Source organism: Conger conger, chromosome 11 (genome assembly GCF_963514075.1).
Source record: "Conger conger chromosome 11, fConCon1.1, whole genome shotgun sequence".
In the NCBI taxonomy this organism is placed as follows: Eukaryota; Metazoa; Chordata; class Actinopteri; order Anguilliformes; family Congridae; genus Conger; species Conger conger.
In genome coordinates, this window is record NC_083770.1 from 25,725,284 (window position 1) to 25,738,788 (window position 13,505).

The 13,505-nt window shown below is 46.6% G+C and overlaps 1 protein-coding gene across 1 annotated transcript in view; it reads left to right on the forward strand.

Annotated features, from left to right (window-relative positions):
* Positions 1 to 12,774, forward strand: part of bmp1a (bone morphogenetic protein 1a) — a 39,380-nt gene extending 26,606 nt beyond the window's left edge. The window contains exons 7-20 of the mRNA XM_061260982.1: positions 1,375 to 1,499; positions 3,237 to 3,352; positions 3,588 to 3,690; positions 3,965 to 4,081; positions 4,407 to 4,552; positions 6,161 to 6,356; positions 6,944 to 7,069; positions 8,534 to 8,694; positions 9,025 to 9,205; positions 9,357 to 9,482; positions 9,692 to 9,819; positions 10,284 to 10,497; positions 10,779 to 11,029; positions 11,831 to 12,774. Of these exons, the coding sequence (XP_061116966.1) occupies positions 1,375 to 1,499; positions 3,237 to 3,352; positions 3,588 to 3,690; positions 3,965 to 4,081; positions 4,407 to 4,552; positions 6,161 to 6,356; positions 6,944 to 7,069; positions 8,534 to 8,694; positions 9,025 to 9,205; positions 9,357 to 9,482; positions 9,692 to 9,819; positions 10,284 to 10,497; positions 10,779 to 11,029; positions 11,831 to 11,965 (2,125 nt within the window). The 3' untranslated portion in view covers positions 11,966 to 12,774. The remainder of the gene's footprint in view (positions 1 to 1,374; positions 1,500 to 3,236; positions 3,353 to 3,587; positions 3,691 to 3,964; positions 4,082 to 4,406; positions 4,553 to 6,160; positions 6,357 to 6,943; positions 7,070 to 8,533; positions 8,695 to 9,024; positions 9,206 to 9,356; positions 9,483 to 9,691; positions 9,820 to 10,283; positions 10,498 to 10,778; positions 11,030 to 11,830) is intronic.
* The last annotated feature ends 731 nt before the right edge of the window (positions 12,775 to 13,505 follow it).

Here is a 13,505-nt window from a genome sequence, read left to right on the forward strand (position 1 = left end):
GTTTGTTTGTACAGTTACAGAAGTGGAAAGAAAACGAATGAACAAAACTGGTCAAGTAAAACGACTGGAGAAGGAGTGAAAATGGAATATTTGGGAAGATAGTATAGCTTGCATCACATGGTATTCTCTGTTCTGGGAGCTGTACTTTCCCTATACACTGCAGCTGTAGTCTGCTGTACATGTTTTGTCTATGGGTGTGTGCTGTATTGTATTACAATAACTCATACAGTACATGTTTTCTTTTGTCTTTTTTTAAATATAGCTTTTCACGGGCTTTGTGTCAGGGTTGTAGTGTGTATGCGACTGTATAATGTAGTTCCACATGTAAAAGTGTAACAGCGAGTGTTATGTTCTGGTGTGCTGGTGAAGCTCTGAGCAAGCTGGGGCTGATGTGATTAGTTTTTTGGGTGTGCTATGGGGAAAGTCCAGGGGTCACTTACAGAGGTCAACCCTCCCTGTCCCGTTCCCGTGTTCTCCGTGAGAGCCTGCGTGACTCAGCCCTCACAGTGTGCCCTGGCGCCACGCCCTCTCCACCCACAGCTCGGCAGGACAGCCCCGGAACTTGTGTCAGCATTCTCATCCCATAATATCACCACTGCTGGCAGAGCCTGGAGAGTCGTAGGAGCCAATATTTCCAGGTCATTTATTTGAAAGATATGGACGGTCACACACCTGCACTCCTCCTGGTTGCTTTCCATGGTCTTGCTGCTGTGAAGAATGTTCCCAGTCTAAAGGTCTTAATTCCCGAACATTAAGTGGTCCTTGGAATGACTGAAGGCAAGATTTCTGCTGCCCTGGATTTCCTTGGCACGCTCTTTGAATATGATTCCTTGGCAGTAGTTCCACTTGGCAGCTTTTCATATTGAAACTAGCTATGGCCAATTGAGTCCATATCTGTAGGTCAACATCTAAAGTGAATCATTAAATAACATTTTAAGTCAATGGAGATGAGGTAATGCCCTCTATGGCATAACCTTGGCCATCCTGAATGAATGAATACATGCATATATCAATATAATAACAGTGTTGTGAATGCGTGCGTGCATTTGTGTGTGTGTGTGTGCATGTGCGTGTGTTCAGGCAATTTCAACTCAAAGTAAAACAGTACTTAAAAAGCAATTCTGTGGGTAATGTATTGCTGTCATAATTTTCTTAGTTACGGGTACAGCCACAGATAGCTTTAACCGTAAACAATTTTTTTAACGTTTTGATTCATTTTATTTAAAAAAAAAAACATTTCTTGGAATAAGAATAAGAAATTATTGTAAGTTATATATGTTATGATTCAATGCATCTGAATCTGATTATTGTCAATATGCACAAATCTCTATAAAATAAATGCTCACTTTCTCAATTCAATTTCTTATATTGCAGGGGCATCTTCTTAGACACCATCTTGCCACGCTACGATGTGAATGGGGTCAGGCCACCCATCGGCCAGAGGACGAGACTGAGCAAAGGGGACATCGCCCAGGCACGCAAACTCTACAAGTGCTCAAGTAAGAGTGGCGGGGTTCGCCTGTGGCAGAGCTGGTCTGCAGCTTCTGCTTTCCATCCCACAAGCTGCCTTGGTCCCAGGCGAACCCTATCTGCAGCGCCCGGAAGTGTCTTTGTTCAGGGTGCTCCCATGATTCTCGGAATGCAGGCCTGTTTTATGTAGTCTTGAAATAGCTAGAATAGAGCATCTATCGCCGATGCGTTGCTGTATCCTGGGATACAGTTGCCGTGCCTCCTGGGTTGGGGGAGAGAATGTAAACAGTGCCCTTGGACAGGAAGTCTGTCAGTGCTCTTTCCCAGAAGAACAGCTGGTCTCTAGAGGACGATGGGCCAAGAAGAAACTGTGAATCAACATCAAGCCTACTCCTCAATTTCAAGTTTTGTGCACAAACACTCATATAGTTTATATTATGTAAAGGCGAATGTCGTCATCAGGCTGTCATTAAGACATGGCATTCTCCGGTTTGTGATCGGTAAGTGGGCAGACAAACAGACGGGGTCTTGGAGGACGCACGGAAACAGTAAGACATTGATGTGTCAGCATTGACGTATGTAGCCACATCATACCCTCATCATGAAGTGGCTTGTGAGACCGTACGTACGTATGTGGGTGGACCGGCAAAAACTGATCTTGGAGGAAGTACAGGGACATTAGAATCGGGCATGTTCCTCTGACGAGACGAGGGCTCGCTCCTATCGCTTACTCTGATCATCAAACCGCAGAACCGAGAACTGACATGGTTTTTGGAAAAGATTTGCTGCCTCTTGGAGGTTTTAGGATGATAAAAGACAGTGGATTAGAGAGTGTTGTTTAGTAGTATGGAGTGGAGGAGCCTCGTGCTGACAGCCTGCCCTCGGTGTGAAGGGGTGAGCAGTGTGTCTGCTCTGTGAACCAGATGCTGATGGATGATGTGGCACTCCGGGGGGGGTGGAGGGATCCCCACAGCTGACTCACAGAGAATCTGGAATTGACGGTGGATTCCTTGTTCGCACTGGATTCCTGGGGGAGGTTGTCGGCCTCAGAGTGCTAGACCTCTTGTTAATGGTTTACATCATCAAACTTCTGCTGCACATTACTTGACAAACCTCTTTCCATCTCTTTCCAATTACGAGCAGAGAGACAGCAAAAAATAAACCATCGTCCATCATAGGGGCGTCTTTTATCATAATGGTTGAAATGGAAGAGGGTGAAGTAAGACTAGAGGTAATATTTTATCAGGCAGGCATCCAAGAAACATAATCTCTCTCTCTCTCTTACCCTCTCCCTCTCTTCTATTTCTCTCTCTCTCTCTCTCTCTGGTAGGGGGCCATCTGCTGTGATAATCTAATAGAGATTTTTAGAGAGTAGTAGATAGTAAAGAGAGGTTTTTTCTTATTTATAGTACAATACCTATACACAAGGAGCTATAGAGTATTTGAGTATCTTTGTCCTTGATCTCCTTTCTGCTATCCTTCATCATCTGGAAGAAGTAGAATATCTACAGCAGATGTGCCTTTGAACATGAAAGAGGAGAGATGGCTTTTGATGGAGGTTGTTCTCTGTTGCAGGTCTCCTATAGTGTGTCTGACAGAAGTTGAGCCTCCCAGACGAACGTTTGGTGATGAATTGTATTAGATTGTGAAATTATCCATTACCATACATCACTTACATCCTGACAGTCAATTGCCTGCCTACTCCATGAGCCATCCCTTTGTCCAATGAGGAGTCTTAATGCTCTGCTTGTCTTGTCTCCGGGCAGGATGTGGCGACAGTCTGCAGGACAGCAGTGGGAACTTCTCATCCCCTGGATTCCCCAATGGATATTCAGCCTACATGCACTGCATCTGGAGGATATCTGTCACACCTGGGGAAAAGGTGGGCAGACTGTTGACCCCGCATGATTCAGAGTAGAAATTTACCGGAACAGGAATCCAGAAACAGAGTTCAAGGAGTTCACATTCTGCCCTGTGAGAAAGATGAATGTTTGACAAAATTCTGTTTCGTTCTGTTGGCTTTTTTTCTGAGCAGTTACTGCTGTTATTCCTGGTATGTATACATATTTGAACCTCAACATAATAATAATAATCTTAATCTTCATAATTTCTTAAAGATTATTCTGAACTTCACTTCGATGGATCTGTACAGGAGTCATCTGTGCTGGTATGACCACGTTGAGATTAGAGATGGCTACTGGCGGAAAGCTCCTTTGAAAGGTCAGTTTTGAGCCGAGCTTCTCATAGCCCTCTGAGGCTTTGTTATGCACCGTTCAACTACTATTGAGTTATGTACAATCACATTCTTACTCTGTGCAGATACTTCTTTTTAATACATGATTCTCTTTCAAAGTTTCTGTTTTATAGTCTTAGGGGAACTGAGAATGAAATATTGCTTTTGCTTTGTGTAAGTGGTAAGTTTCAAGTGCAGAAATCCATCTGATTTCTTTAAGGACCTCGGCGCAATGAGGCGTGACTTTTGTGTGTTTTCCAGGTCGTTTCTGTGGGGATAAGGTGCCTGAACCAATCATCTCTACTGACAGCCGGCTGTGGATTGAGTTCCGTAGCAGCAGTAACTGGGTTGGCAAGGGCTTCTCAGCGGTGTATGAAGGTAGTATCAGCAGCCGTCTGCCTGTTCACGCTCCTACTTCACTGAACACCCCCATGCCAGTCCTTGTGTAGGCCAGCAGGTCAGGAGATTGATGCAGTTTCATTAGTGGGCTTGGCTGCCAGACCACCGACCTGCCAAATACATAATGTTGAACGCAATGCTAATCTGGTTTACCACACAGCTGCTGTCTGCCAGAGTCTGGGTTTGTGTTTCCCATGATGTGTAATGAATGAGCCAAGAGGCTTGTTGCTCTTGGTGTCACTGGGCGGTGAGTGGCAGTGCAGTGTCCAGTTGATGATTTCCATGGTGGTTCTCTTTGTCTCAGCGATCTGCGGTGGGGAGGTAAAGCGGGACAACGGACAGATCCAGTCTCCCAATTACCCCGATGACTACCGACCCAACAAAGTGTGTGTGTGGAAGGTCACCGTGGCGCAGGGCTTCCACGTTGGCCTAACCTTCCAGTCTTTCGAGGTGAGAGTGCAGGGAGCAAGCTCTCCCAAACATATATGTTAGTTAGTGGGTTTTAATAGAGGCTCAAAACAATAGTATTGCAGTAATTTTGATTAGTTGAAAATGTATAAAGTTGAGAGTGCCATATGACACTCTTGGGACTGGAAGGGTTAATAAGATATCCAAATAATAAGTCCAAATTTGAGGAAGTGAATAATGATCTGGAAAGAAAAAGTGTAGAAATGAGCTGGTGTTCTTCTGATTGGTACGCTCATTGAGGACCTTGCGTATCCCTGAAGGCCCGTCTCGACCTGTGAATGAAGTCTTGGCACAGTCATGGGAGTGTGTTCTCAGCACTGTGGGTGTACTGTAACACCAAAGACATGCCCGCTTGAGTCAGATAAAGTGGATATGCTTTTGCTTCTCTCTCAAAAGGAAACAAAAGGCGATAACTCTGTGGAAGTTTGATGTTTTTTTTTCTCTTTTTAATTAGGTAATATAGCTGTATCCATTTCATAGTTGAGAGATTCTTGCTCATATTGGTGATACGATCAAAATAACTGAGGATGTTTTCACAGTGGTTAAATATAATGACTTGCCTGTAAGATAAAGAAGACACAGTGATACGTGATGAGGCTGTATACATGGAACAAACCGTTTTTATAATGGCTGAATAACAGCTTGACACCGCATTGGCATGCATGGGCACAAGGTCTGTGGCTGATTTCTTCAATGGTACCTTTCATCTGGTGTTTGCAAAACTCACGGGCTGCGGCTCATCTGTACATTGAGTGCTACTTTGGTCTCTCATGCCGTCAGTGGGATTCAAGTCAAATACCTTTGATAGTCAACTCTTAACCTCAGTTCCCTGTCCCTCGAGCCTCCAACAGTTCCTTTGCACTGTAGACACGGAGGTGCTATCCTTTACCTCACCTGGAACCACTCTTATCTTAGGAATGCTTCAAATTCTGAGTGCAGCTCAGGTCAAAAAACATTGCAGTCTGTAGCTGTGAAAGCTGAATGCACTCTGCGATTCTCTGTACCTGCCAGTGTATTTCCACCAGCTGGCTGTGGACCTAGTGAGATCAGTCTTTCCTTCCTGCAGCTGGCCCTCCCTCCTTTTGTTTAAGAGCTGCTCTTAAATCTGAGATAACCCCAGTCAGTTACTCTGTGTATTCTCTGCGACTCCACTGCCTGAGATACAAAAGCAGAGCCATTTTAAAATCCAGGACCCCCTATATTGAAGATGATTCAAAAATGATTATAATATTGGCATGAGCATGAAGAAAATGAAAGTCAATATAAAAACCCAGTCGTGGCTGTGCATCTGCGTTGTAGTATAAAGGATTAGCCAGAAGAATCATTTTTCTCTCCTGTAGAGTGACTGCTCCCCCCCTTTCCTCTTAAGCGGTGATAAAATCATAAAATGAATTGAATTTCAGGGAATTTCAGGATTAAGTGTAGATCCTGTGCTAGTATTTGTCACAGAAAGCCAGGTGTGAGAACAGGGCTTTTGTTATGCATGGCGAAGCACGCTGCACTGTGCTGCTCCTCACTTTTCTCTTAGGGCAGATTACCCACAGTGCCACTGGCCCTCCTGCCCTCTGATGTGACCCTCTCGCCCTGCAGATCGAGAGGCATGACAGCTGCGCTTACGACTACCTGGAGGTGCGGGACGGAAACTCAGAGAACAGTCCCCTCCTGGGCCGCTTCTGCGGCTACGACAAGCCTGACGACATCAAGACCAGCTCCAACCAGCTGTGGATGAAGTTTGTCTCTGACGGATCCGTCAACAAGGCCGGCTTTGCTGCCAACTTCTTCAAAGGTCAGAGGTCAAGAGCCAAGCTTGCACAAGGGGTTGCTTGGGAGTGGAAAAACTCAGTAGATGTGGAAGAAAAGAGGACTTCTTTTTTCTGGAAACATCCTTGTGATAAAGAGTCAATAAGGATGAGCCCACTTCTAAGCCAGAGATGCATCAGCTTTGATTGATTTTTTTTTCCACCAAAATGCAGCAGATGCTGTTAATTCTCGAAGTGCTGCTGCTTTGTAACCCTTGTAGGAACATAATTTCTGAATTATATTATTGCATATTTCTTTCTATTGTTGCATATTATTTTAATGCACAAATGCTTATTACCCCTTGTGTCCCCCTGTTGCTGATAGTGGACAGTGTTTGTCAACCATGCAGGTTTGTCCATATTGATGCAGTTTTACAAGAAAACATGATCTAGAAACATTGATACACTATATGGTTATTATAAATATTGTTGCAGCTCAAATGCTTATCAACCAATCGGCAAGCAGGACAGGATCAATCATTTTTATGAGTTTATCTTGAGTGTTGTTGTCGCACCACATAAGATTGGTGGTGTTGAGCTGGTGACTCACTCCTATCTGTTGTTTGTACTGCAGAGATGGATGAGTGCTCCAAACCTGACAACGGTCGCTGTGAGCAGCGCTGTGTCAACACTCTGGGCAGCTACAAGTGTGCTTGTGACCCCGGGTACGAGCTGGCATCCGACAAGCGCAGCTGTGAGGGTGAGTGAAAGCCTGGAGCTTATATTTTACCACCCTGCATCTGCAAACACATCAAAACAATGTCGACACCTCGGCCTTCTGTCCTTACAAACACACCGTTTCCCCTGTCTCCACTTACCGACCACCTAGCTCTGTACCCAGAAACACACCGCCTCCCATCTCTCACACCCTCCTTTGCTGTCCCTTCATCACTGTCTCATGTTACAACAGCCTGTCCCTACAAATCTACTGTGCTTGGCTGTTAGGCCTCACTCTTCTGTACTCAAAAACAGACCATGTCCCTGCAAATATGCCATTTCCCATCTCTCACACACTCCTTTGACCCTGTAAGCATGCTGTGTCGCTGTCTCCACTCTTTAAAACGGCACTAAATAAAATTAGAAGTTGATAAATAAAAGAAAGTTTCATTGCAATATAATATTGTCACAGTATATTATGATTATAGTCCATTGCAAACCCCAAGATAGCTTTGCTTTCTTGTGCAATGTCCCACTCTTCCTCTGTCTGATATTGATTGACTTAAACAACCTTGAGATGGTCAAATCAAAGTATCTAGAGGAATGCTGTGAAGTCAATCCCGTTATTTTACACACCTGATATATTCATCAAAACTTCTGTATTGTTAAGCTAATCAGAGGTTATTGTTTTATTGCTTCCGCTCAAAATCTAACCACTACCTACATCTACCGTAGAGGTACTTGTAGGTTATTGCACTTAAAACTGGTCAGTACCTAGTACCTAGCTACCATAATTATGTTCTGCAAAAATAAGACTGCTTAAGGCAAAACATGAAAATAAACGCAGGGTGCTCAACAGACATCAAAGTAATCCAGAAGTAGTCCAGTAGTCGCATCCTGGAGGTGATATACATGACAGGGTCACGCTGATAAATTTGAAGCAGTTTGACGTATAGTACAGTGCACGCACAACTATACAAATGTGCACCAGGCCAGGCCAGGTCATTTGATGAACCATCACTCTAGTCTGTCTCTAATATGGAGTGTCAAGCACTGCAGCAGTGGGCATAATTTATTAAGCATTTGGTATGACTGAGGATTGATAATTATCTCCTGATGCCAGGGCTGACCGCAAGGCCACTGAAGCAGTTTTATCTCGCAGTGCTGGACATGAATTATCTGTTTTGATTTATTGTGGTGCAGTGCTTCATTGAAATCACTACTCAGGAATCGCCTGCAGAACAATGCAGGAGAACTTTGCATTAGAACAACTGAGGACTGCTTTTGATGTCCGGTGTTTTTGTCAGTCCAGCTGATAAACTGCACTACAGATTTTGAACATTGCCTTGCTGTTAAATGGGAAGCTTGCTTACCTGAATTTCCTTACGAACACGTGCAGTGAAATGTCAATGTGGACTGGTGAGAGCTCAGTGCTCTCAGAATGGATTGGTCACGGTTTGGTGGTGGTTTTGTGTCCACTCTGTTAATCCTCATGTCCTCACTGTAGCTGCCTGTGGAGGCTTTATCACCAAACTCAACGGCTCCATCACCAGCCCCGGCTGGCCCAGGGAGTACCCGCCCAACAAGAACTGCATCTGGCAGCTGGTGGCCCCCACCCAGTACCGCATCACCCTGCTGTTCGACGTCTTCGAGACTGAGGGCAACGATGTGAGCGCCTTGGGAGAGGATATTGTATTTTTATGGTTTTAACATTTTTAATTATTTGAAGTGACTTTGGAGGGAATATTTATCGTTATATTGTTATATTTGCACAAGAGAGAGGTTGCACCTGTGGCACTCACAATAACAGTCTTCACTGTGCTCCTACATGTTTCCTTAGCTGAGATTATCACATGACAAAGCAGTCCATTTACACATTGTTGTTTCTTTTCAGTTTCATATCTGGTGCATCTGGTTTCATATTGTTGGAATAAATATGTGTGTAATAATTCATGGAGGCTGTTGGAATCACTTCACACCAGACGTTTATCTCTCCAGGTGTGCAAGTATGATTATGTGGAGGTGAGAAGTGGGCTATCTGCAGACTCTAAGCTGCACGGGAAATTCTGTGGTGCTGAGAAGCCAGAAGCCATCACCTCCCAGTACAACAACATGCGCATCGAGTTCAAGTCTGACAACACCGTTTCCAAGAAAGGTTTCAAGGCCCAGTTCTTCTCCGGTGAGTCACGGGAGGGAGGGCGTCGCCTGGGGAATGCGTGTGGGAGGTTGGGATTGCTGTCATGGTGATTTGCGATTGACATGTGGCCATGGGCTGCGGAGGGCGAGGGGAGCTCGGTGGGCGAGCAGTCACTGAGGTGTCTCCTTCCCAGACAAGGACGAGTGCTCCAAGGAGAACGGCGGCTGCCAGCACGAGTGTGTCAACACCTTCGGGAGCTACAGCTGCCAGTGCCGGAGTGGCTTTGTGCTGCACGAAAACAGGCACGATTGCAAAGAAGGTACTGACGCCCCTGCCCGCCTGGTCCCCGTCCCCGGGGGTCCTGCATTATGCCCGGCGTAACGCCAGCAACCCAGCTCTGCTGGGTATTTTTAGGGAATATCTTCCAATTGCAGAGGTTCAGGTTGGGCGTGCGCCAAGAATACAAGAGCTCAGTGTCTGGCTTGGGGAGAGGGGAGCCATTCTGACTCTGTGGATGTGTTTTTGCAGCGGGCTGCGATCACATTGTGAACAGCGTGACTGGTGTCATCACAAGCCCCAATTGGCCTGATAAATACCCCAGCAAGAAGGCATGCTCCTGGGTCCTGTCTACCACCCCTGGCCATCGCATCAAACTCGTACGTGCCCCACCCCCCTCCCATTGTGTCCGTTGCTCATTCGCTCCTGTGTCCCACGGATGTGTGCCGGTCAGCTGCTGGAGTGATTGGGGATTCGGCTGCACAGTGGGCGCCCTCAGCTTAGCAGGGTTGGCTGGCTTCTTTCCTGAATTTTTCATTCCCCTGATTTTTCTTGCATGGCTTCCTGTCTTTGTGCTTTGAGTTCTGTCCCTCTTCATTGCTTGGAAAACTTTGCAAGATCAAGGCGAACGTGGGTTCACTCAAAAGAATGAAAGAGAATTCATGCATGTGAGCTTTTTCTGATCTGTGCATTTGTGAGTATGTGGGCTTGCAGTGAGACGGCGCTCTGTGAGAGAAACGTGTGCCTTGTGTCTGTAATATGTAAGGATGTTCGGCAAATGCGCTCTCCTGGTGATCCGCCCTTCCCTCTCGCCCTCATGCTGTATTCATCTCTGTCTTTCAAGGCCTTCAACGAGATCGACATGGAGGCCCACCTGGAATGCGCCTATGACCACATTGAGATCTACGATGGGCGCGATGGCAAGGCCCCCAGCCTGGGCCGCTACTGCGGCACCAAAAAACCACAGCCAGTCATCTCCAGTGCCAACAAGATGTTCATCCGCTTCTTCTCAGACAACTCGGTGCAGAAGAAGGGCTTTGAGGCCTCCCACACAGCAGGTAGTTAATTTAGCACCCAGGTAGGCAAGGTTACAGCAACAGAATAGTGCACCTGTCATGGAATGATCTCATTTTGGTGCAATCTTCCTATAAGCTGACCAGTGTTGTGTTTTGCTGAAGTACAGATATATGTTACAACATTTGTAAGCTTGTAACATTTGTCTTTCTCTCAGTGTGTTCATGCTTATAGAATATGTATTTGATATTTAGTGTATTTAGCAGCTGCATTGTTCCCTTTTTCACCCTCTATACTGTGTGTGTGCTTTTCTGTTTTTATTTAGAGTGTGGAGGTCGTCTGAAGGCAGAGGTCAAGACAAAAGACCTGTACTCCCATGCCCAGTTTGGTGATAATAACTACCCCGGAGCCTCGGACTGCCAGTGGGTGATTTCGGCGGAGAAGGGCTACGGCGTGGAGCTCATTTTCCAGACCTTCGAGATCGAGGAGGAGGCCGACTGCGGCTACGACTACATGGAGCTCTTTGACGGCGCCGACAACAAGTCCCCAAGGCTGGGCCGCTACTGTGGATCAGGGGTAAGCCCAGCTCCTGGAAAGCACAGGGGGAGGGGGCGGAAACACAGCACTGTCTGGGCTCTCCATTATCGGGGTCTTTATCGATGTCAACACTGCGCCGGGCTGGGAAGCAGGTCTGCCACTCGTTATTGACATGGGCTGTGATTGGAAGGCCGGTTTATCTTCTGGCGGGTCTTTTCAGTACCCGTGTGGAGTAATGGGAATGGGGCTGCGCCGCGCTCTGCTTTTCCTCCATGCTCCCGGCCTTTAATGGCTTCATTACCGCTGATTCGTTCCCTCCAGGTTGTGATGTACTGCTTCATGATCTGTAGCTACAGAGCATGATAAAAGGAGCCCTGGCAATCTGAGGGTGCCAATCAGGCTTCTGAGCGATTGTCTGCAGAGGGAGCCGCGGCTAATGGGGCAGCGAGAGGCTGGGGCGGACAGGGTGCGGGGGGTTGAAAGGGCTGTTTGATAGGTCAGAGAACAGCTTGATTTCATTTATGGCAGCTCAATGAGTTCAGCTTCTTTTCCTGACACCTATCCCAGTAAATCAAAATTGGCAGGTATATGAGAGCGCTTAATGCATGCTGCACCACTGGGATATTCAGGCTATTTAAAGCAGAGCAGCAAAGCAAACTGAAGATTGTGGAGTTAAGTGAAAAGCTCATTAGAGACCCATAGTATGATTTAGTGGCTTGAGTGACAGCTCCCCGACCCCCCTCAACGCATTCATCTTTCCTGCTTTAAGCTGGCATGCACATAAACAGCTTAGCGTTTGCGGGGGAAGGCTGGTGAACCGCTGTCATTTCTCCCCCCCAGCCCCCCGAGGAGATCTACTCCGCCGGCGACTCCATCGTCATCAAGTTCCGCTCCGATGACACCATCAACAAGAAGGGCTTCCACGTCCGATACACCAGCACCAAATTCCAGGACACACTGCACTCACGCAAGTGACCAGCGGGGCCAGGGAGGAGCCGATTGGGGCAGAGGGCGAGGCGGAGGGGGCCCAAGGGGAGGCGCCAGCCTGACGCCCGGAGACCCCCGCCCGGCAAGACCATCCAGACCAGACGGAACAGCCGCAAGACCACCAGGCGTCCCTCAGCTCCTAAGGACCACAGGCTCCCCCCCTTGACTGTGAGGAGTTAAGCCATTCTGCAGTAGACCTTGTTTTTACCTTTTTTTATGGTTACGACGGTGGGGGTGGGTGGGTGGATATACCGGGCTAGGTGGATTCTGGGGCGAGAATTGAGTTGACTTGGAATTATTTTTTGTTTTTGTTTGTTTTTTTTTAAAGACGCCTCCAAACAAAGAGCAAAATGAACAACAATGGTTTCTCAGGATCCTCTGTAAGGCAGGCATGAACCAGTCAGATTCCTGCTTTCGGTCGGGCCAGCCCACCACGCCAGGGGGAGGGGGGTGGGGAGTCGGTACGGGAGGGCCCAGAAGGATGCGCCTGCCCTCCTGTCCCCAAAATCTCCGGAACGCTCCTCCCCTCTTCACCCCTGTCCTGCCTTTTGTTCAAGGGTTCAGGCTCCTGATGGAATCTGTCCCTTAACTAGTGATTTTTCATACTGTATGTCAGAGACTTGCATGTAATTACAAAGAAAGAAAGCTGCTGCTCAGTTGCAGCACCGGCATTTGTAATTGGCATCGTTCTGGACATCGGTCTGGGGTTAACTTCTTCATTATTACCGTTAACAAAGAAAATTAAAGAAGCAGTTATCTTATTAAAGGACTAATAAATGAAATGTGGTCCATGTCTACTGGTTGTCAATTGCTTGTCTTTTAAGCACCTGTTTCCCTGAAATGTCATTTGTTTCCAGTTCACGTTTCCTAGAAAACATGGACCTAAATCAAGAATCCTTTCCGCCATGTCAATACTAATCCTGTAGTGCCATTTTAAGTATTGCATTCCTATCGCCCTCTATCTCTCCCCTCATCACACTTTTCAGAGCACTTTGAGGTGTAGGAAGTGCTACAGGTACAGGGTGTGTGAAGCAGTCCCATTGCATTTGCACATTTGCTGTGCTTCTCTGTGGCAAGGGTACCAGATGCTAATTATACATTTCTCACCAGAGGAGGTGAGGCACTACATTAACTCCCAGTGGCTCCATTTCCATGGTAGCAGAGCTGAGGCTCACAGTGCACTGACATCTGCGCAGGAGGGAAGATTAGACCACTGTGATTGCAGGTCAGAGCTGCAGCCAGGAAATACCTTAAACAATGGGGTATTGGTTGTCATAGAAACACACTGGGGCATGATCAAGAGTCGATTGTATTCGGCTGATGACTGCAAGAATATCCCGTCATCTTCCAAGTAAAGTTGCATGTTTCTCAGGAGGTAAGAGTAGGGATTTGTGGTTATGTGAGGTATTAGTTGTCCATTTATCACCTTCTCATACTTTTCTGTACTGTCTCTTTTCAGCTATGCTGGTCTTACTGTATTCTACATTATTATGTGTGATGGGTGCTGACAGTATCACAGGCTGAATTT